The sequence below is a fragment of the Diadema antillarum genome, unplaced genomic scaffold (assembly GCF_040938485.1).
Source record: "Diadema antillarum isolate AM-2024a unplaced genomic scaffold, OU_Dant_1.0 seq00001794_RagTag, whole genome shotgun sequence".
NCBI lineage: Eukaryota > Metazoa > Echinodermata > Echinoidea > Diadematoida > Diadematidae > Diadema > Diadema antillarum.
In genome coordinates this window covers 535801-560264 of record NW_027272472.1, presented here as the reverse complement: position 1 = coordinate 560264, position 24464 = coordinate 535801, and the positions used below count along the sequence as shown (strand labels likewise).

The 24464-nt window shown below is 38.2% G+C and overlaps 1 protein-coding gene across 1 annotated transcript; it reads right to left on the bottom strand.

Moving 5' to 3' along the window:
- Positions 1 to 1238: 1238 nt before the first annotated feature.
- LOC139712361 (phospholipid scramblase 1-like) lies at positions 1239 to 23321 on the bottom strand. The gene is made up of 10 exons (XM_071624190.1): positions 23234 to 23321; positions 12987 to 13088; positions 11872 to 12034; positions 10895 to 10972; positions 9220 to 9296; positions 8533 to 8663; positions 6780 to 6900; positions 6211 to 6313; positions 5272 to 5330; positions 1239 to 4669 (listed from the first exon to the last, which is right to left on the bottom strand). The coding sequence occupies exons 2-10, from the start codon at positions 12996 to 12998 to the stop codon at positions 4628 to 4630; spliced, it is 786 nt and encodes a 261-aa protein (XP_071480291.1). The 5' UTR covers positions 12999 to 13088; positions 23234 to 23321; the 3' UTR covers positions 1239 to 4627.
- Between the last annotated feature and the right edge of the window lie 1143 nt (positions 23322 to 24464).

Here is a 24464-nt window from a genome sequence, read left to right as displayed (position 1 = left end):
GCAGCACATTATTCATAACATACTTCACAAGATAATAATAATCATCACAACTACCATCATCATCATCATAATCACATGAAAGTTTCTTATTATTATCGTTATCATCGTTGCTATCATTGTCGTCACAACTGTCATTATCATAACCAGTATAAGAGCAATATTATATAAGAATTACACTTCAATATACCTTATACAAATCTTGCAAGAATGAATGTAGAAAATCACATAGGAAGTGAAAAAGGAGTGTAATAGTGGGAGTGATCTACATCAGTTACTCTCAACTCAAACATATCAGCCATAATGCAAAACCATTCGCACGCATTCACACCGTGTATAATCACTAATTATATCAGTGAGAACTGCGCATCGAGTTCTTGTTCACAGCAATGACAAGAGCTGAGGTATACTCTGATACATTAGCAATGACGTAACATCAGAGTACAACATCACCACATCCAAAGCTCACCTAATATAGGGAACGACTTAGTCAATATGGAAATGTTTGTTTTGTTACGTGAGTTTAAGTCCAAAAGGCGACACGCCTGTGAAAGCTATGCACAGGACGAAACAGCCCTTATTAATCGTATTATCGCGTTCGCCTTTATACGGCGGATCTCACGTTATGTTTATTAGCATTATCATCATTATGATCAATAATGTAATTACGGTTTTATAACAATAATAATATTAATATTAATAATAACAATAATAATAATAATAATAATAATAATAATAATAATAATTATTATTATTATTATTATTATTATTATTATTATTATTTATTTATTCATTTATCTATTTATTTATTCATTCTTTATTATCATTATCTTGATCATCATCATGACCATAATCAATTCTCTCAACTGTCGGAAATCCTATGTGAAGGAGGTATGACTTTAATAATGTAGGGTTGGAATACCTTTAATAGTTCTCTTATACATGTACTCCCGTTCCTGGCTATAGCAAACCAATACAACACTCTCAAAACGTACACACACGAGCTCATGCACGTTTACTGACAATTCTTGTATTAGTTGCTGGGTAAAAAATGCATTCTAAAATGTTTATGCTGTCTTCTATACACTCTAACCTTGGTTTCAGTTCATCGTGGTTATGAGGCATATTATTGCATTGCTGAGAAAAGACAAGATAGGCAGACAAATTTTATAGTGAAAGGAGTCGTTTTATTGAAACGCTGAAACAGTAACTGCACCTGGCCTACGGGGGGGGGGGGGGGGGGGTTGAAGGTCTCCTCACAGCTGTAAATATTCACATTGAATGGTTTACAAACAAAACAAAACAAAACAAAACATGCATCAGATTTAAAGCATTATGTGTTCGGCAACCAAGTACCCCTATTGGTATCATCTGTATCCTAAAACGTGGATGCTGCTCACACTTCTAAAAGAGCACCGTAAGGGCAGACTATTACGGTCATGCAACTCAATAAAAAGTTGCACATGTTTTGTGAATCTACGCTGAAACAAAAATAGGGCCTCGTTATTTCAAGTAAAACATGTCCAGCCTCAAAATGGGTAGATTTGTAGTAGAGTTCTCAATCATCAACCACAACCGCCCAGTTGTCATCACGCCGGAAGCCGAATGCCTAGGTTTGGGGTAATATTCTCGATTATTTTAGATTTTTACAACAAAGTGACAAAGATTATTATGGTACCTACAGCGAATGAGAAACCCTCTCTACCATGGATTCATTACAACCTGCGCAATGATGCACAATTCAAAGGTTTAAAAAACATCAAAAAACTTGCAGTCGCTTGTCCTTTGTTAGCGTTATGAAGAGCTAAACAGAACCAATACACCACGGACATACCTTGCTGGTTATAGACAGCATCGTGGTTCATGACGTTACAATACGCTGTTCATGTCAACTACACTATAGCCTAGTAGAGACTGTATACACACACAAACACAAGCTCTGACCTAAATTGTTATTGGTGTTGTGAATCAAAGATCAGTGCAAAAATATAACTATTACAAAAGTAATTACGATAATCATTTTCGATAAAATTTATATCAATATTGTTACATGACGTATTCCTTTGAATAGGCACTTAACATGTGTGTGTTCTTGGACGATTATGCTGCAAAAGACGGTATTGTTTGTATATTACTATACATGTTGCTTACTTTATGATATAGAATATACACATGACATAATAAACTAAGTGACACAGTAATCGAAGTACCTTCCTAAAATCAAGTTCGTAAGTTACAATAAAGAGTAGTACCGACCCCGAACCAAAGTGATCCAACTTAGCATAGATTGTACACCCTGCAGTAAGCAATAAAGACAGCTATACGATTATATAGTATTTACAATAATGATTACATGTTTGGCATATAATATACATTTAGCGTATTATATGTGGAGGCTAGGAAGCTTTTTTTTTTCTTTGGTTTTTACTTCGACCTTCGCTACAACTCGAGAACCAATGTTTATATTTGCAGCTGAGGTTCTAACAGAAGGCTATAGGTGCATCAATGTAGAGTATTGGTACATGTATCACGAATTAATCTTGGGCTTAAACTTTTGCTTCAATGCTTTTACTTGTTCGGCTTTCGTAATTCTACGATTAGAGACTATCAACAGAAAGACGATAGCAAAGTGCAAAAATGCAGGGAAATATCGACACACGTACAGGCAAAAATGCCAAACATGAGCGATTGGTTGCTACTCGAGCAACTTACTCAATACGTTGTATGTTTTTGTTTTCTTACTTTACGTACAAATCCTGTTTTCTATACCGAGGAACGCTTGGCACAGGGTAATATCGTACGGAGAGGACTCTCATGTTTTAGCAATGAGGTATAGATAGCGTTATGTGCTTCCTTGATTTTAACCAGAATTCTTTGGTCCCGGTCTGTATTCTTATTCTATTTCACCCTTCCTCCTTTTGAAGTCAGTAGGGTTCATTAATATACAAGCACAGCAATCGAGGAAAAATATCAAGGGGACCAATACTGATGAATACAAGTTATGTACACTCTAAAGCAGGTTCATCTTCTATAGCGCTACTCCAAACACAAATGCATATGCTTAGCAAAATCAATGTATACTGCATCTACTTCTATATGTCCCTTCAGAAATTCATCTATGTGATACTGTTTCTTTGGATTTTTGGTTATGTACTAGTAGATAATGACATGATATTGACTGGCCTTGAGGGGAATACGACATGTATTGCCTGAAGTAGAATCGTATTGACCGAGTCAAAGACAAGGGCAATACAACTCTAATGAGGGCAATAATGTCGTATCTCCCGAAAGAAGCCAGTCCATATCATCATGAACAAAATCAGACATCCGGAGCAATTTATTTACAATGTAATCATATGTTAATATTATCATCTATGTTAGATCATTGTCTAGAGAAGACATCAACAGCTGTAAAAAAGTTATGAGAATTTTCAAGTAGGCGCTACGTTGTGACTAGCACTTGTAGCAAGAGTTCGCAAACGTAGCAAGCGATTTATTTCTGCGAGAATAATTGTGCAACACAAATTTACTCCAATTTATTGCCCGCTAATTTACACACAAAAGATCATTGACTTTCATCAGCGGGCAATAACATTTTCTTTTAATTTTTACCCGGAGAGTTTGTTTGCTGGTCAAAGTGGGGTAATAATGTAAACATTATATTGTCCCGATATCTGATATGATCAATAATACTGATTCTCTGCAATGGTATATACCCTGACGATTGTACCAGTTCTTTATACAAACTACATGTATACACCATCATTACATTATCAATATAACACTTTTGAAGAAAATCTCCATACATGTATATACATATATTCATGAACGCTATATAAGTGGTATCGTTTATTCCTCATACAATACTACGACATAGGTGCGTAAAATTATATGATCGGCTTCATGGTCCCGCCCTAAAACGTAGGGATCCACCATCAGAGTTAGTCTACGTACTTTTTGATCTCTTTATCATACAATCTGACACTGAAATTAGTTAAAGCCTCATAGTATCTGAAAGAACACGTTGATGTGCAATCAGCCTTTTTACATTCAGCAGGTAGAAATGATTATTTTAGACATAAATGAATGTGTATATTTACAAATGATAGATACAGAAGTGAAAATAAGACAATATTGTTAGCATGCATGAAAGACGTGAATAAGTGGTTCTTCACCTTGAAAACTAGTTGCACTTGCTCATTGCTATGTCTTTAGAAAAGCTTCAAAATAAGAAATTTGATACCCTTAAAATGATTGCAATGTAACCGTGTATGCACAAGTTTGAAATATTCTGTTGTTGTCGTTGTTGTTTACGAGTGAAAAATGTTATCCAAATATGATTTCTTCTGTACCATTAGGTAGTACAAAGTTGTTTCAAGGAAGTCTCGAAATCTGTACAAAGAGAATGCTAGATTGTCGAGTAACCATGAGATTGTGTGCAATAATCAGAATTCGCGGTGAAGCGTGTGTACGTTATGCAGCTCTCTTGTCTGTTCCCATGGTGTCCCAACGGATGACGTCAGAGCTACGTTGTCGATTGAAAAGCCGCGATGGTTGTTGTTGTGGTCTTATTTATATTTGTCACTCGAAGAAGATGATAGTGTTCCGGATGCAAAGAGGCCAGACGAATCTAGTTGTCGTTGTTCTTTTCCTGCTCGTAGATCATGAATTCCTGGACATTGAGAAATAGAAGAAATGTTTCCGCAAGTTATTGAAAAAGGGAACTGCAACAAGAGCAATTGGAGCATCTCTAGTATACACAATAACGGATACCCTCAAATTAGCAAGAACTTCGCAGAAGAGTAAAATGTTGAATATCTATTCTGGATATAAAGCCACACTGCATGTTGGAAAAGAAATTTAAAGAGAAGAAAAGGGGAAGAAGAGAAACATCCGTATAATTGGTGCAGCTCTCAGTGCCTTTCTTTGCCCGTTGAACGGGAAAGGGACATTGTATTAGTTAGTGGTAAATCTACCCGCTATAAACAGCCTTTCACCACTGATAATTTCTAATGAATCTTCTTACAATAAGAATCGTGGTGATTACGTCTACTTACAATTAGAATCGTTGTGACTAGGGTCCCGTTTTATCAAAAGATATAATTGATTTTAAATTTCCTTAGCACACAGGCTGCCATACTTATGATACAAATCAACTATATATTATCAATTATAACTCTTCATAAAACATGGTCTAGGTCTACTTACAATTAGAATGATAGTAACTAATATTGTCTACTATAACGAGAATGAAGGCGACTTGTTTGTACTCACAATGAGAATCATGGTGCCAATCAGACTCGCTTTGGCTCGGACATCCAGATCTTGAGGGACTGTACGGACAAAGAGAGATGATACCAACATATTATGACATCACAATTGGTATGGTGACACGTGGTATCTCCATCTATATTACATACAAAGTGTTTACTCTGTATGAAAAGACATTAACAATCTCCCGATCATGAAATTCAACCTTGAGGACAAATATTTTCTTCTGCTTGATGGACTCTCAACTTTGTAATGAATGAAATAAATGGCAATTAAATAGAATTGAAATACTGTCAAAAAAGTTGCCTTCGTGCAGGGGTTTCGCTCAGAGCAAGCATTTATTACAATATACAAACAATCTTTTCAACAGCCATCAAATCATTCGTGACGGAAAAGATATTGTTCGAATGAAACTCCTAACAGTGCAGCACGTGTAACGGTGGTATGAACTGAACGCACATGGTGTTCAAGTTGGTTTACACTAAGATACTAAAAGTGGCAACCGGGAGAATTGCAGCGTACATTCTTCAGTCAGTAAACTGGTTAAAAAGACACACAAAAAGATCAGTGAATAAAAAAAGGAAATCTTTCTACACTGTTTTAAAACTATGCTAAAACCAAGATTGTAGTTGATTTTGATTTAGAGACTCTTAAGGGCGTACGTTTTACTATATACGGAAACAATAGTTCAGTGGATTTTCTCCGTACGTGTTGACCATGATACTGTCAAAGAATTGGCGGCAGGGCAGAAGGGGGGGGGGGGGTGAGGAGGACAAGGAGGTCAGGGTGATGGAGAAGGTAGAGGAATGTGGAGGAGGAATACGAGAAAGAAGTAAGGCAGGAAGATGATAATGAGGAAGATGAAGGAAGAGAGAGCAGTAAGAGGAAAGTGGGGACGGGGAGAGAATTCCCTCCTGGAATCTCAAGGATTGGTATACTCACAAGTGATGCCGAAGTTATCAGCCCTCGTGATGCATTCACGGAAGAATCCTCCCCACTGCTTGGAGATCTTCCCAACATCGGTACTCAGATCAGGACTCTTCACCTGTAAAATACACACAGAGGAGGTTTGGTAACCTACAATGTTAAGTGGTACCTTTCCAAGAGCTCACACAGTAATCAATCTTGAAAGCACGCACGAAGAAACAACAAACAAACAAACAAATACACACACACATACACACACACACACGCGCGCGCGCGCAATTAAAAAAAATCCACAATTCTCTTCCTACCTACCGACAGTTGATAAAATCTTGAAAATCTACCTACCGGCAGTTGATAAAATCTTGAAAATTTGTATCTATACTGTGCATCAAGCACATTGCTGACCGTAATCATGGTAATTTGTTGTGAGAGGCCCAGTCGGAACACCAACCCGACCATCAAACGAAAACAACCTGCAGTTTATGCTATATCACAACACTAATTACATTGTACAGCAACAGTTGCTTGCTAAGCTTTAGGGGCCAAGCTGTACAAGGCGAGTACTCGGGTATATGCATACTTACCACGAAGTCGATGTCATCTTGGCAGCAGATGGTCTGACACAACCAGCATGGTCCCCGGATCTTGAGGATACACTGACGGTTAGCGTCCATCACATCCAGGTTAGGCTTCCAACAGTATTTACTGGTGGGACGAGATTTGATCCGATTCGATTTAGTTCATGTCATTGAGTTCAATGCCATTTGATTCTATTCGATTTAATTCAATTTGGTTTAAGTAATTCATCTGAAATCAACGTGTGCACAGATTCGTCTTTACGCAATACTTAATTCTTAACCCTAAAAAGGCCGGGGGGGGGGGGGGTTGAATCAACCCCCCCCCCCCTCGACATTTTTCGCGACTACTCCGCCGCGCGAAATTTTTTGACCGCGCCGTTCGCTGACTTTTTACTTTCAAGTCTCGCGCATCTTTTGACACCATTTTCGCGAAAATCGCGCATACCGTTACGACGCTGCATGACATTTTATACATGCCTGTCAGGCCAAAAATGGCTCAAAAACGTGATTTTGTGTATAAAGTCTATGCAAATGGAGTTTTCTCTTCTTATTCATAAAGATATGATTATTTTCACTTTCATAGGCTGAAACTGATTAATTTTAGCATAATTATGCTTGAAATAGGTTCTGTCATAAATTTTGAGGAAAAAAATGATAAAACAAAAGGTCAAAAAACAAATAAATACATAAGAAATTCATAAAACAATAAAATATATAAGAAATTGAATTTGATACCACTTTTTTTTTCAAGTACATTGTTAGGAATGCTACAAAGAATGTTTTCACCAAAAATTAGGATTCTAGGAGCTTTAATTTCTGATTTAGAGCAAAATATATGATTTTATGCATATATTAGCATAATTAATTATTATGACAAAAGTTTCCATTTCTTTTTGTATGGCGTGGTAGAATACGCCACAGGCAATGCACGTGCCAAATTTCATGGCTATTGCGCGATCGATGGCCGAGATCTCAGAGGGGGGGGGGGGGGGGGGGTGGGGGGGGTTGAATCAACCCCTCCCCGGCCACAGAACACCCAAAAAAGCCCGGCCTGGTTAGGGTTAAGGCAATCTAAATGTAGTGATCGCGTGCGTTAGAAATTGTTAAGTAGCTCCGTGTTTTGTTTCAGACGAATAGTAGAATCCCAAGAAAAATTTCTCACCCTTGCAATATGTTTAATCATTCAAAACAACAACAACAACAACAACAACAAAATAAAAATCGAACGCCGACTAAATCAAAAGAAGACGAAGCTACAATAACTTATTGGAGACAATCTACTCCAAAAGGGTCCTAGCAAAATCAGTCGTTGGTAGGAAAGCAATATGAGAGAACTCCTAATTTGAATTTATCTAACATGTTTATTCACAATCTGAAGTTTGGAGCCAATTTTGTAGAAACAGTAAGGTTCTACCGTCACCTGCGTCTATTGAAATAGCTAGTATTACGTTATGACATGTCTTAATCAAGAGGTTATGTTTGTCAAGACTACTTACAGACATGTTGATCGGCCTATTGCAGGGGCGGATCCAGGAATTCCGTAAAGAGGGGGCGCGTTTACAAAATTAAAGGGGGGGGCGCACGCACCCCTCCCCATTTTTTTCTTTTTATTTCTTTTGTTTCAACAAAAAATAAAGGGAGGCGTGCGCCTGTTGCGGTCCTCCCTGGATCCGCCCCTGTATTGCAATTTTTTATGGAGAGTTGTCCTGAACCATTAAAGGGATCATTATCATAGAGGTGGAAACATGCGCCCTCTTACGTCTGTTTGGCATAGCCGACGATCTGTCCTGGTGGTGCCTCAATCTGAATCTCGTAGCCACATTCTCCCTTGTCGGCACACCAGCAGCAGCCAGCACAACAGACGAACGGACGCACGATACGCATCACTTCCTGTTTAAGACAATGTACCAGGACCAAACCATAGTCATCTGTCCAACCTTACATGACGTCATGGATGACGTGATAGAATTCACTCATAACTGTGATACACAGCTTTAAGATTGACGAGAAGTGGATGTATGAGAAAAGTTTGAATGCAAAAACCTACTCAGTATAAGCCCCATTTTCATTCCTTTTTGAAGTGAGGTCATCAACACAGAAAATTTTAGTGGAATAATCATATGGTGATCTTTCCAGATCTTATCAGATCTTGAGGTGAGTCGTAGCAATCACATTGATCGTAGAGACATTTTGGACGATTCAAAACTTTTCAACGATCAACGTGATTGCCCCAACTGACCTCAAGATCTAAATTAATTGAGATGTGATAAGCTCTGATAAGATTACAAGAGTAAGACAATTTATAATTTCAATCGTGATGCAAATTGTGAAAGACATGAATGAAAATTCCACGATCAGCTACCAATGCCAATCATGGCGTGCGTAGCGGATCGCACGACAGAGGGAACCAAGCATTTAGCTTTCAGGTGATATTTGATCAACCCACCTGATTCATGTTGTCAACCACGTGGAGAGTGAAGCCGCGATGTTCTCTACACCAAACCCGATGACAGCATTCCGACTCTAAGATTTCAATCAGCATCGATTAAAAGCATTACAATCATGAAGATGTTTATGATGATGATGATCGTAACTATTACAATTACCAACGATCGCACTGATAAAAAACATACTAAATACAATATACATGATTTCAAAAACAAAATGTGAAAAGAGAAGGAAAAGAAGCAGAATTTTGTTTCGTACTTCATGTTTAAATACCCAGTTACAGGCCCTTCCACGAACTTCATCACTTCTTCACCCACATTCATGTTTTCGCATGAACCGAGCAGCTGTAGAATTTAGTAGAATCAAATTCGGTCACTGCAATGAAATATATGACGTATTTGAACAATTGCTCGTGCATTTCTGCGGTAATACAGTTCACGAAAAGCACGATTACTGCATAAGTGGATCATAAAAATGGAGATATACTGAGTGTTTTGAAATCCATTTAAAATGCACTCTGCCAAGATACCATCGATGGTCTCAAACAGCAAACAAACACAAAATAATAGTAAAACATAAAATTATGAAGCCCTTGTCTGGCTTTTAAGGTCAACCCATGTAACAGCAAACCGCTCATAAAGTTACATCCGTGGTTAAAAACTGTGAACAGCAACAATAATATCAAAATCCTTCTATCCCAAGGCGATCAAAAAAAGCTCTTCCAGTTTTTTATCCAAATAAAAGATCCCATCACGAACTGTTTTGATGAACTGAGAAGTCTCATCTCGTTTCATAACGCACCTCACCGTCTACTATGGAAGCGGCTTAATCTGAGCAATTCTACTGAGGGTGTTAACAGTAATTGTGTATTTATGGAAATTAAAAGCAGAAGACATTCTACCAAGTATTGGAATGTTATCTTAACTCAAAAACAGGATAGTGTTCTCAAAGTATTTCGATGTGAATGGTGACAATATTTTTAAAGTTGCAGTTCCCGTAGCAAAAGCCGGCAAAAGTCGCTGTAAATCAGCGGCTACCATGGCTATGTAATTGGTACGAGCCGAGATTGTAAACAGTGAGTGCCTGAGGAACCCAGACGGCATGAGGGCTGACTTCAGCCACAGAGCATTATAGCAGACGAGCGGTCTAAATAATGTATGACTCTGTTTATACCACAACCGCCATGGAAGAAAATCAATGGCCAGGTGTTCGGTATCAAAGGAATGAATTGATCTTTCTGTCGTGGACTATTTCCGAAAGGGGCTCTCTTTGTCACCCACACAACTCTATATTCAAATGTGACCCGATTAATAGTACCGCTCAAGGATCTAAAAGCTCTCCTTGCGTGGAAAATCCCGAAAGAATATTTCGCTGTTTAGCAGATTTTGTGTCGATCTCTGTCTCTCTATTACAAAGAGCACACTGATCAACGCCAGCCTTTAGTAGGTCGTTTAATTGCGCTAACTGTGACGAATTGATTATCACAACGTTTCTTTTCCTTTTGTATACTATATACACCCTGCAAATGAATGGTCTTAAATCAAGTGCATAGGCCTATAGGTTTGGCCTGATTGATAGTGTGATTAATATTTGTCGATTGATATGGGTACCTAATTGTTCTGAGGAAGACAAAAGACAACGACATGCAGAGGTTTCGGTGAATACAAACTTACCCTCGTAAGCAAAGTAGATCTGTTGGCCAAGGGAGTTCTTGATTTCGTATTTATTTTTCATTTCAATGTTGGTAAGAACTGAAAGAAAGAAAACATGATTTAAAAAAAAATAAAGACACATGTAAAATGTATAATTTCATAGGATTTTGTCAACTCTTCTAAAACAACTTGTAATCACACTAGAGCCATGTGTATGATTCTTTTAACATGCTTTACTTTTTCTTTCTTTTTTTTTTTGGGGGGGGGATAATATACCACAACGGCATCATTACAGAGGATGCTAATTATCTGGCAACTTAAAGAGTTGAACAACCCAACACAACGCGCACCGCTACAGTTACATAATAAAATAAATATTATTCAACATGTAAAAATACATCAGACTCTACATATTTACATGAAAATCTGATAAGCTGTTTACCTTTCCTCAACCACCCCCCCCCCCCTTCACTGCAGACTTATCAATACAAAGTAGCACATCCATATTCCTTCTAAACTATTGACAGATTGGATCCAAAACATTGCAACTGACAGAGTCTGGAAATTTAAAGCATCTCCGTTGCCGTCTGGTGCGTATGATTTTCAGGTTACACAAGTTTGATTCTAGAATTCTTCCGTCATGAGAAAGTTGCACTCCTTTTCTAATGTTGTATTACTACGTGATCATCCATTAATATTACATCTTATGAAGTTTACACAATATGCGAAAAAATATGAGCAGATACAGTGAGAAAGTCAGAAAAAAAGAAGCTCATAGTCACCACGGTCACTTTACAATTTCTATGTGATACTATGTTGCATGAACTAATATGTATTTTTACATTTGCAATATTCATCATTTGTAAATGAACATACTGAAAAAGGAACGAATGAATGATTTTCTTTTTTTTAATGAAATCTGTGTGGCAAGAAAGCTCTAAGTCTTTCGGACAATAAACCAACTACAAGTCTCTAAAATCGCACTCCAGTCTTCGTACCCTCAAGGATCTCAATCTGCTGGTGTACCAGGACCTGGTCGATCTGGGCTAGGTACTCCAGTCCTGGGGGTACTCCAGGAACATTCAGCTGGGGCATTGGCATCCAGTTACCGGGCAGCTGGCCGGGCATCGCTGCGCCCATCTGCATGGACTTCGGCTGGTTCTGAATGGGTAGCAAAGAATATCCGAGACGACATAACTTGCTGGTGAATATACTTGATATTTCTCACTTGTGAAAAAAAGACAAAATAAAACAAAACAAAAGCAACCTCCTGTCGCTCGCAATAAAGATAACACAATATAGAGTCTAACCTATGTGGAAAATTACACACTATCGCTTGGTAGTGCATGAAAACAAGAATCTTGAACAATTATTAACACTTACAAATTACAGCATGGAAAACGGAGTTGAAAACTACTTGGTATAGATAAAGAAGATCGATCCCAGGAGAACAAGTTATCGATGACCCGGGTACGCTCAGGCCTACTGGGTAAGGAACTGGCTCTTTGGGGATTGCGACCATAAATAGTTTTGGTGTTAAAGCCTATCCGTAAAGGGCTTACACGAGTGATCAACTCTCTTTTTTGTCCTTGTGTGCATAACACTCAACGGGTGCTTATTGACAATATTCTCGACCTTTCTTCAGGGCGGAACGTGAAATTCGTTTCAAAAGAGCACAAGTTTTTGTCAGTAAAACTCCAAATGAAGACCCGGGGACCGTTTCATGAAACTTTTTGTCAGTGATTTACACTGACAACTGTTAAAAGCTACTGAAATCCTTGCGTCTGATTGGCTGATGATAGCAAATTTGTCGGTGAAAACCTCCGACGAACTTGTTGATGAAACGCCCCCCTGACGTCGATGATTAAGTGGCGTGCCGATTAAAGTGCTAGACGTCTCAGTAGATGTGGATAACCGAACACCTAGTTCCCGATGGCTATGGCCATGCTTCGACGTTCTACCAACATTCGAATGGGGGTACGTCATCAGTAGGTAGAAGAAGGCTGATAAGCACACTCGACCAACAAGGGGCTGAGCAAAAAGCCAAAAGGAACTAAGAAGCGTTGCAAAATTGCTTCATATAATGACACCATCCACACGCCGGGTTACTTACTGAGACATTCATGGTACTTGATTTCTCCTCTTGACTTCAAGAAAATCTGTTCCTGGTCAGCTTCGGATGCTTGTCCTCAGCTAAGGTTGCAGTAGATGCCGCCTAAATCATAATGCACAAAGAAGGGAAGTGAGAGCGATAGTAGCAGATGGAGCTTGACGTGAATAAAAATAAAACTACGGACATACGGTCCAATGAGGCATGGTTTCCAAAATGATGAGCAAACCGCACCTTGTTTATTCAGACCTGGTGGGTAGAAATGCTAAATATCAAGTTGTCATCTTATGATCATTACCTTTCTCACTAGCTGTGATAGTGAGCACCTACCAGTGGTCAGACCCACCCGTATGAACGATAGCAATTTCTACGCCTCCGTCCAGCGCAGCTAGCTAGCTAGCGTGGAACTCCATGCACATAATCCTCGGTACACTGTACTATACTGCATAAACACAGTTACATACACTTCGATGATCTAGCGCAGCACGCGCATAGATGCGCGCTGCGCACATTGTGACAACACAATACTAGTACAAATGTAGTTGTACTTGATGCTGACGTAATTCTTTACATCACAATAGTTACGCGCACTAAGCACACATACATGCCATGTACTACACTACGACTTTGTACTTAGTACTCTGTTTGGGGGTACAGTGCACTTCCGTTATAACGAAATGCTCGGGACCGGCAGTTTCTTTCGTTATAACGAAATTTCGTTATAACCGAACAAATGCAATATATAACAAAAACAAGAAAACCACGCATATATCATATTCAAGTTTGTTGAATACTCATCTTACACTGTGCAGCTATGTGAAACAGGATGACACACTGTACCTTTTAAATTTCGTTTGAATATTACATTAAAGAGAGCATAAAACTGACGGAAACTGCGTGACACACGGATCGAACACACCGTGATGTGAAGCGTTCGCCTATGCTTGTTCCGCTACGTATTTTCAAAAGCGATCCGCATTTCGTTATAACGGAGCACATTTCTTTTGTTTTTCTTTGTCCGTGGGGCTCGGAAAAGACTTCGTTAAAACGAAAATTTCGCTATAACCGTGTTCGTTATAAGCGAATTTTGTACCATAGACAATAATGGCGATAATTTTGGGACCAGAAGTTTTACTTCGTTATAACGAAATTTCGTTATAACCGTGTTCGTTGTAATGGGAGTGCACTGTACCTACAAACAACAGCAGGGCCTATACCAGTACAAGAATACTTTTAGCACACAATAGAATATCCTTGAGAGCTTATAAGTCAATGCTATTGTTGGTGCTCTAGCTGTCGATTACTGAGTATTCAAGCGGAATAGTCCTTTCAGGTATTAGTGACTTCAAACTCTCACAAATTCGCGAGTAGGAACTACTCTTATTCACTTAATTGGCGACGTGTAAGAATGCGGCTATGCTGTTGGAGGATTGTCGTCCATCAGTTGAGTAAATGATTAATCCAAAAGAGATCTTACAGGGGTGTAGGACCCTATAAAAAATTGTAAATCCATGCACATGAGTCGCTAGTCGAAGCGATATCACAGTCATGTGAGCTGCATCGTAGCGTACACTTGCTAGTTATTACCAAAGAACAAAACAAAACGAAAGGGTACGGAGTATTACGTAACCCACAGAACCTGACCTCTAACGTCACGCTACTCACAAACGAGAATAAGGGGAGACATACAAACAGTATGAGACATTTGTTTCCTCCCTTTTCCCCCCGAGAGGTATCTGCAAACAAGCAATGTTTAAAGAGGTGCAAATGTAGGAACTGATAGCAAACATCTACAGCAGACAGGCGAGGTCAAGTGATCGAATTATACCTTCCTGCCCCCCCCCCCAATACACACACTAGCAAACACTCAAAAGAGGGAAATACGTGTAGGCCTGTAGATTATACGAAGTATACCATCTACTATACGAAGTGACTGACATCTATCTCAACTAATTTAAAAATGCATACAATTGATTAAACATCGCGGAATATCATTAAATTCATGTCTACTAACGAAGATCTTCTTTATACTTCCGCTTGAATAAGATTCTGAATGTGATAAATGCTTGAGACATAGATTCTGAACACAGCAAAATGTATTCTCTAGCGATATTTTATGCGTAAACTCGGTCCGACAGAACTTTTATCGTACGTGCACCTATTCTCAGATCCAACTCCTTTATTAGCCATTAATAATTGTTCTCAAATTGAAATTTCACATACTCTGGATGATAATCACATCTTCTCAAGATCTGCACGGGCTGTACCTCTGTCGCTTCCCTGTATTCATACCACATTATCTCTTCAAGTGTGTGACTGTGAGTGTAGCAAAGCGACACTTTTGGTCATGTAAATTTGATAAGGAACCCTCATTTTTATACATGTTTTACAATATGGTATGTTATCTATATTCTACATTAATGTTGTTTCACAAGAACGGAACATAGGGTGATTGCATAGTGTGGTATATGAGTAAAACACAAAATGTCGAGTAACAGCCTTTTCGACAATAATTATTTACTAATCTCTCGATGCAATTTCATCGCGTTCAGGTAACTTTCGAGTGTTCAACTAAAGACTTAACATTATTGTGAAAAAAATAAAATACATAGGCCCTATACTTCTCGTTGAACCTTTTGTTGTATATCAAATTATCCTTGCATTCGAATATCATATCAAAGAAAAATTAAAAACTAAACCGATGTTGTCTTATAAAAGCATATTTGAATTCGCGCTATAGCCAATAATAATGCCTACACTGGTTGTGACGATCTCGCCGTTTATGTCCAAAGATTGAACACATCACACAACCCGATACGTCGAGAAAAGAGTAAAAATAAATTTTCAATTGATTGTGTGGTCTTCGATTGCATAATAAATCATTTTAGGGCCTTTCTCTTTTCCTGCGTCACGCTTTTTATCTCTGAAGTGTCCTTCGCACGACAGCATTCATCAGCAGAACTGGCAGACAGCGCATCATTACGAATTCAACATAATCCACAGAATATAATATAAGCCTATTATACCTCAAGTAAATTGATGTAATCAATCACATTCTATATAAACGCGCCTTAACATGGAAACCGGACCCAGCATGCAGAGCAATATGCAGTATACCGTCCGTCTTGATATAAGGAGAATGGCTTAATCATCGCCACGATCGATATTCACACTGACCACACTCAAATTAATTATAGGCAGCGCACTTGCAGGGTGACTGGACGGAGCTGTCGACATTATCATACGAATTTCTCTGCATTTAAAGGTCATTCAGTCATTTTTGAAATGAAGAGCGAGCCTTTCATGAAAGCAAAGTGGCTAGAACAAGATGGATGCATGCAGTAGCTTCAACATCGCGATATCGGCTAACCGATTATATTAATGTCCATGCACATTGGTTGTACAATATATTTCGATGAGAAAGTATAATGCGTTAAACGATTTCGCACTGAAGAAAGACGCATTCTATAGACTACTAGTATACAGAAAACGTATAACTAAACTGCTAATATGACATTTGCAATTATTAACTCGTGCATATCAATAATAACCACACCTAATATAGGCCTACTGTATAGAATACATGCCAAATCTACTCGTCAACGATAGGCACCGTCCACTACTATGTACACTTGTACGTCTTTTCACTTCTTTCCCTGATCGACCCCGACAACATTAGGCCTATAGATACATCACTGCTTGTCACCGCTGCTATTGTATGGGTGAGTGTATGCGAAGCTTGGCAGCTAACAAAAGAAACGACGTATTTTATGTTTACCCCTCTAGTCATTGACAGTAATATAAAGAATTGCATTTTTGGATCTTTTGTATAGTGATTCAACATGACCTTTTGACATGCGAAGCATAGACTTGCTGCCAGGAGTTTGAGTCACATTAATTGTATGTGTGTTATTTTTATATGTTCACTTGTTTATTCATTAATTCTTTTTATCTACTTTTTTTTTGGGGGGGGGGAGGGGGGGGGGGTCACACCTGCTAGCACTTGAAATTTGTTAAGGCATTACGGGAAAACCAGGCAAATGTATCATGCTATCATCGAATTGAAATTGTTAATCTTCGTAAATTTTCATTATCGTCTTTCCCATTTTTTCCCAGCTGGTGCAACCAGGCTATAACATAATTATGCAAATGTATTCATTTTGCCGTTTGTTGGATGCTTTTTTTAATTTGCAAATTATCATTTCGATGTATCTCAAGATCTATATATAGTAATTCAGAACAAAGCGGGAAGATGAATATTGTCAACTATAGTGCTAAGAGAGAAAACAAATCTGAAATCATATCAAGTTGGATCATAAAATAGGATGAAATCGTTTTCTGTGACAAGGTTGATGATTAAGGCCTATCCCACCTCATGATTGCATGTAGGTCTAATAATAAGCATATTTCCCGTATATAAGAGCTCAACACTCAGCTTCATGTCGTGCAACCATCGAAGCACACTATACAGGCCCGTAACTGGAGGGTTCAGAATTAGAAAAAAGGTGGATCTTTCAGTTCAAGTTTATATGTTTCACATTGGGGATGCATATATTTCTGGTGCCACTTCTGGGCTTAATCAGCTGACAAGCAAAAGAGAAGAAAAAAAAAGAAGTCCCCCGTGCATTTTTTATTCGTTTCTCGTGCCACTAGCCTGGTTTCATCTGCTGACACAGTGGATCTTTTCAATTTCTCTCAGTCACAACGTTTTGTTTTGGTTTCTTTAACAAAAATTATGCGGGGTGCACCTTCCTTTCTATTTCTTGTTGTTGTTGTTGCTGCTGCTAGCAAACGGGTGCCGGGGAGGGGTGGTCCGCGGAACCTCTAAGTTTTGGGCCTGCATTCCATTCTAAAGAGGCTTTGATACCTCTACGTTCATATGACAAAAAGAGATTCTAAACAGAAAACAGAATTTCATTGTACCTTGATAGTTGGCAGTCAAATAATACTTGTTTGTTTTAAAGGCATAATAATCATAGGTGACATTTGAGACTATACACGCACTTAAGTTATAGCAAATGTCAGACATTCGAAAACGCGCTATATATAGGAGGTAAAATATGAATAACAAAGTGCAATAGTCTAGTTGCTATAGGGGGAAGTAAGGAAGTAAGCAAACAAACACGGTTAAAGAGATCATAAATACTTGTATCTATACCGTTTTATGATGGAATCGACCGTATATCTACCCATAAAAACCATGCTAGAAATGTTTGCCTAAATAGAAAAAGGTCATGCCATTTATTAGATAATGAGTGCTACGTGATTCTCAATATGGTATCACGTATTCCACCTTGTACCCTGACTTACATCTGTAAGTGGTATAAATATCTACATACTCATGAAAGAAAGAAATATGAGAAAATTATGTCTTGATCGATGAATAAAATATGACAACTTACTGTAGAGCAGAAGAAACATTCCATACATGTTTTTAGGACAGAGCTGCTTTGCTAGATAATTCTGCGACAAACAATGATGGACAAACTTGGTTGTCCACTGTACTCGCGAATCATGGTTACATGAAGTTAGAAAGAAGGAAAAAGAATTAATTAGTCATGAATAGAAGCAACTGCAATGGGACTTAATACATGTATCATCATTAGTCACATATCGTGGCATTAATGCAACTTAAAATCAGACGGGTGACATTTTTGTAAGACTTTATAGTTTAATTTTTAGACAAAAGTACACATTGCACCTTCCGAGAGTACATAGCGAATTTACAATTCATCAAGATTCAAATAATATTGCTTTCGAGCAAATTAATGGAAAACAGCATCCCCCACTCGCGCTAACGAAGATTCTATCGGAAATTCAGACGCAACAGAGTTGCGTAACTTAAACGAACTAATCTTTCTCTGTATACATCAACTTCCTGCTAAATCCGCTGAGGTCAGCCATTGGAAAATTAAGCCATCATTAGTTTGAGCAGGGAGGTCACCTCCCTGGTGTGAGGTTATACCCCTCGCAAATAATTGATAAATAATATTATATACATCTAACAAACAAATAAATCCTATAAGTAAAATTAATCAAATAGATAAATGAATGAATGAATGAGTGAGTGAATGAATGAATGAATGAGTGAATGAATGAATAAATAAATAAATAAATGAATAAATGAAGGAAGGAAGGAAGGAATCCATGAACTGATTAACTGATCAATGATTGCCAAAATACAAAAGGTAAACTATTCCATACAGGGCGAGAATATAAAATTATAAGGGGGAGTGGAATTTATTTCAACTTGGAATATACATTATCACCATCACTTTGCAGTAGCATGTGTACACATGCAGTTGGAATTCATGTGTTTGCTGAATAAAGCGAGCTGCTAAATGAATTCACTCATATTTCAATGGATATGATGCCTAAAGCAAGTGTGAAAAGGAGATGACAATCCAGGTATAACCTTCAATCCTGCAATATGCCCCCCCCCCCATTATACTCACACCTTTTATCAGGGAAATCGTTTCTGAAAAACGCCGCGTGATAAGTATAACATACGTTCATAACAGGCTAAATATAATCCCATTACATAGATCACACAACATAAATCACACGCCTGTATAATATAGTTGCTAAGCAATCGTGATGCTCATTCCATCGCAAACAGGACAGAAAAACTTAAAGCTCACTTTGCTTTTGCAGAAATTGATATCTGCATTGGATCAACGATGAAGTAATTTTTGGATTAGCCATGATGAAAGCGGTTCAATTTTCTGCAAACTACAAGCAGGCTTTATGCCAAAAATAATTGTGTTTTGGCTTCAGGGTTTTGATCATATTATAGTGCTGCGTTGGAGCTCATTATGGTTTGACGGCTGGTAGATTTAATTCCGAACGGCCCAGAAAATAATGTAAGGCATGTGATCTAAACCCGTTTATTAAATATGAAATTTACAGGCCATAATTTATGCAGGGAGGTGCTTTCTGTTTTTATCGCGGGTTCCACCATGCCCGTGTCAAAGTATCGATTCTGCATGCTTTTCAAGTGCCATTGTCGATATAAACACTATGACAGAATGTCATCAATATACTCTCCTGCCTCATCATTTTGTGACGAATTCTCGATTCTGATTGGGTAAAATTGGGTGCATAATATTCTATTTGTACACAACTGCCTTTGCGTGTTTGATATAGCCCGCCCCATATTACCAAAATTGACCCGTAGTACCAAAATTGCCCCATGTACTAAACCACCCTCATCTGGTTCATATTAGCTGTACGTATATAATTATTATGTCTGTATGTAGGTCTGACACCTGTAGATAAAAAAATTGAATACATTAAAACAGATCAGATAAATGCCATTCTTACCAGATGTGTGTGTTTTATTCTTAAAGTGAAAATGTCATCAAGTAGAGAAAAAATTAAATCTTTCCACCCATAGTCGCATACATTGCACATGTTCTTCGTCACACACAAACAACGCACAAAAACAAACGCACTTGCCCACTTCGCTATACGTAGTGCAATAGGCGAAAGGCGCGGCACCATGAACTTCTTTTCATGCCGACGTGTTGCCTTCACATCCAAAAATAGAACTGGATGTTTCATGGCATTCCTTTACCACGACAAGCAACCATCTATCCCTTCTATCATTACGTCTTCGTTTAATATGGGAATTCGCTCATCTATATAGCTATTACTTTTGATACAACTGCATTGTATATCATTAGCCATCCACTAGTCTTGTGCTATAATCCATCTATCTATCCATATCTGTATGTTCAGCATGTCAAAATTGATCGCACCGTTATCTGTACTTATGTAATATTTCCTGGAAATAAATGTCATTGAACTGAACTGAACTTCAACTCGTGAACTGAACATTCAGTTATATCCGTCCATCTAACATCCGACCTCTTGTACCATATATCCACACTTCTATGTACATCCCTGGGATCATGTTATTTCAACAAGACACTTTAGTGACTTATAAGTCATATAGTCATTATAGCGCTTGAAGAGAAATCCTGATCACCATCCTCCAAGAGAGTTATGTCGTTGGATAGTCATTTTATGAGGCCTCCATCCATTTCAAGCTTAATCGCTTATGATGGTGGTCTCCTGCATTCAATTATCTCTGTTGTTTACTGAAAAATACTGTATATTCTATTTTATGTTTCTGTGTATCTACGTTGCTCAATGCAATCACCTATGTGAATCTATTTATGTACTGTTATCGATTTATTTCACTGCACTTGTTATTCTTTGTCTTTGTACTTTTTGAAGTTTGCATTCAAATTGCATCTGATTGAATGCAGAAATAAAAGCAAACAAACAAACAAACAAACAAGAGAAATCCAATGAAACAGTCTTATTCCTATATGAATGATTTGCAACATTTTTCAAAAGGTTTATCACGCCGAAGTACAGGCGATTCAGATGTGAAGGTGTCGACCTTAAAATAATGTATGATATCTGCAGTGTTATCCGCAAGAGAGACGGTATAGCCATAGGTCAACATTAGTTCTTGTTTTATATAAATTGCACGCACAAAGAAGAGAAAAAGAGAACACATCTGAGGAACGGCTTATAAGACAGTGGAAGAAAAACATCTGCTACTTGAAAAGGAATTTCAGGCTTAGAGTTGTGAAAGTTGGGCAGTCCACAGTAAATTCATCCTAATCTACTTATCACTTATGCTATTATCACTTACGGTCCAGATGCATAGATCACATCACTATGGTTCCATGCACATTCATTGAACATAATATACTAGTAAGTTGTATTGGCTTGTAATAATATATTGGCATTACCATCACCATTACGTAATCGTTACGACACTCAACTGCAGCTGCATATGAGCGATGAATTAATGCGGGGCCATGCAAGGAATACGCTCATTCGATTGATGCATAAGTTATGCGATGGCCGAAAAAATCAAGGTGTGGCATTCGCACCTCAATTCCCATAATTTTTTATACCAGGTGCATGTGAAAACGGAAATATCACACGGGCATATCCAGCGCCTGCTGATACCACTGATCGAACTACTCATTGACATGATTGAAGAGATACTTCAGCTTCCCAGACAGACTTTAGAGTAGAAAAATATGATATCATTTCGTCGTGGAAAGTGATTCTAAAGAACCTCACTTGGACAGGATATGTGCGATTACATAATTAATGTTGCTAATTCTGTTCGCACCTCATTCCACCCCAAGGCCAAGCTGTTGGTATTAAATAAAAGACTACACTGTAACATCATCACATCGCGGTGCTCTACATTACTATTTTTTTTTAGGTGAGCATTTGCTTGTTTGCTTGTTGCAATAATCCCAAACTGCAGCTCCGTAGAACAATCCTTGTTGTGTGTCAACTAGGGTGCAGAGGTGCCATAATCATAACCCACATATTTACAATAAATATAGCTATATGGAATTAGAACTGATTGAAACAACGGTAAAAATGATAATGATGAAAGTGATATCATATCAGTAACAATTATGATTAGCATGATAACAGTAACGATATGAATATTAGAATCATGACATAGCAACAATAATAACTATACTAATATTAATGATAATAGTAACAATAATAATAATAACAATAATAACAATGATAATAATAATATATTACCATTATCATTATTTTTTTTAAGTTACAATGACAATGAAAAAAAAAAAACTTCCTAATAATGAAAACAACTAGGGCCATGTTAAAGTATGAACTCCTTGGGAAGGCTTCTACTTGACCAGGTCCAGAAAATGACACCTCCCAACTCCGAACTATGGTCGCCGTAATATGACCGTCACATGATCATTGATGATAGTGAACTCGGGCAAAGAAAAGAGGCAAGTGATAAGTCAGTGCTACGCAGTTGTGCATACAATACAAAGGAACTGTAATTGTTTACCCGAGGATGAGCAGTCAGTATACGAAATATGCAAAGTTATATGAGCAAGCGATCGCACTGCTTTCACACGACATCTGTTATGTCCTCTTCTAAGCTTCCCCAGCCAGAAGCGACAAGTACTTAGTACAAGCAGAGAGGTGAAATTCTCTCTTCCACCTGTACAAGCTGCGATGGGCACAGGAATTTAGACCGCGCGAGATTCCCGGTGACCGACAAGAAACCTCTCGCTCGCTCGGCTGAATGCTGCACACATTGCTCGCTCTCCTAATATATTCACAATTACACAAGTTTTCCTCTTTCAAAATGACACCTATTAATGGTCTTACCCTTATTTCACATTATGCAGTGCGTAAAATGAAAAATGTGGCCCGAGACTTACAGTTACTTTCCAGTGATATATTCCTTGGGTCTTATGTATCCGTCCTCTTGTAGTTGTACTCGAACGACCTCAATATGAAAGGCTGGAGCCAATGTTTACAATACGAAGCCAGTGAAAATATGCCTGGTTGCCAGCACAGTACCAGTGTGTGCTCGCTCCTATTGCTTTCACACACAATCGAACACGCCCTAACGATTTTACACTCAATACTGTACACACTCTTCTCCCTCAGATCCCCAATACTATGTATTACAGTAGTCTCCGCATAGTGAGGCATATCATTTCTTACGCAACAGTGGTGTTCGGTAGACAGGCAGAGATGAACGTGTATTTCGTGTATCCGATTTACTATAGAGAGTTTGAACTATGTGGTGTAATAAGGCACTGCCCACGATGTGCATGTTATGCATTTCTACTTTAGTAGTGACAAACGGTGAATCGACCACACAATGTACATTACAATTTATAAGCGCTCTCTCACCCCCTCATCAAAGTTTCTTCTAAATTCACACCGTTAGATTTTCTGTTGGTTTAATCAGTGTGAATTAAAGCAGATCAGGTAATTGTCTCAGAAATGCATCGCCGATTACTGAAAGCACCAGGCAATCATAACATGCATGGAGGTATAGTTCAGCTTGTACGAATAGGTGTGGACTTATTTTCCTTTATATAGTTTGGAATCCAAATAAGCTTGTTGCTTGCTTTCCTGCTGAAATTAGTTTCTGTTTTGTTAATCATGTAAAAAGTTTTCTATTCATCCGTTCAGTGCAAGATCCAGAATTCCCGGTGTTTACATAGTCCACAGCCAGAATAAACCGTGTTTCTTTCGAGTACGTTAACAGAAGGTTTTAAAACATAATAAACAAACGAAGCCAGAAATCCCAGCCCTAGTTTCGAGGAAGTGACATCGGATCAAAAATAAACACACACACACAAATCTTGAGGCGTTCACTGACAATGAACACGGATGTCATATCACAACATTCGAAATTCGTCATTGATGACATAGTGATAGACATTTTATCTTGCATTAGAGATTCGAGGCTCAAGAATAGAAATTGCTATATAAACGATATGAAATTATAATATTTATAGGCCCTATTGTTCCTCATGATGAGATTAGGTTATTACCTGTTTTCCGGCCATAATACACCACTTCAACCAGCTAAGTCTCATTTTTACTAATGGTGGAGGGGGAGACCTTAGTGTACAACTTCCTGTGAAAGGATAT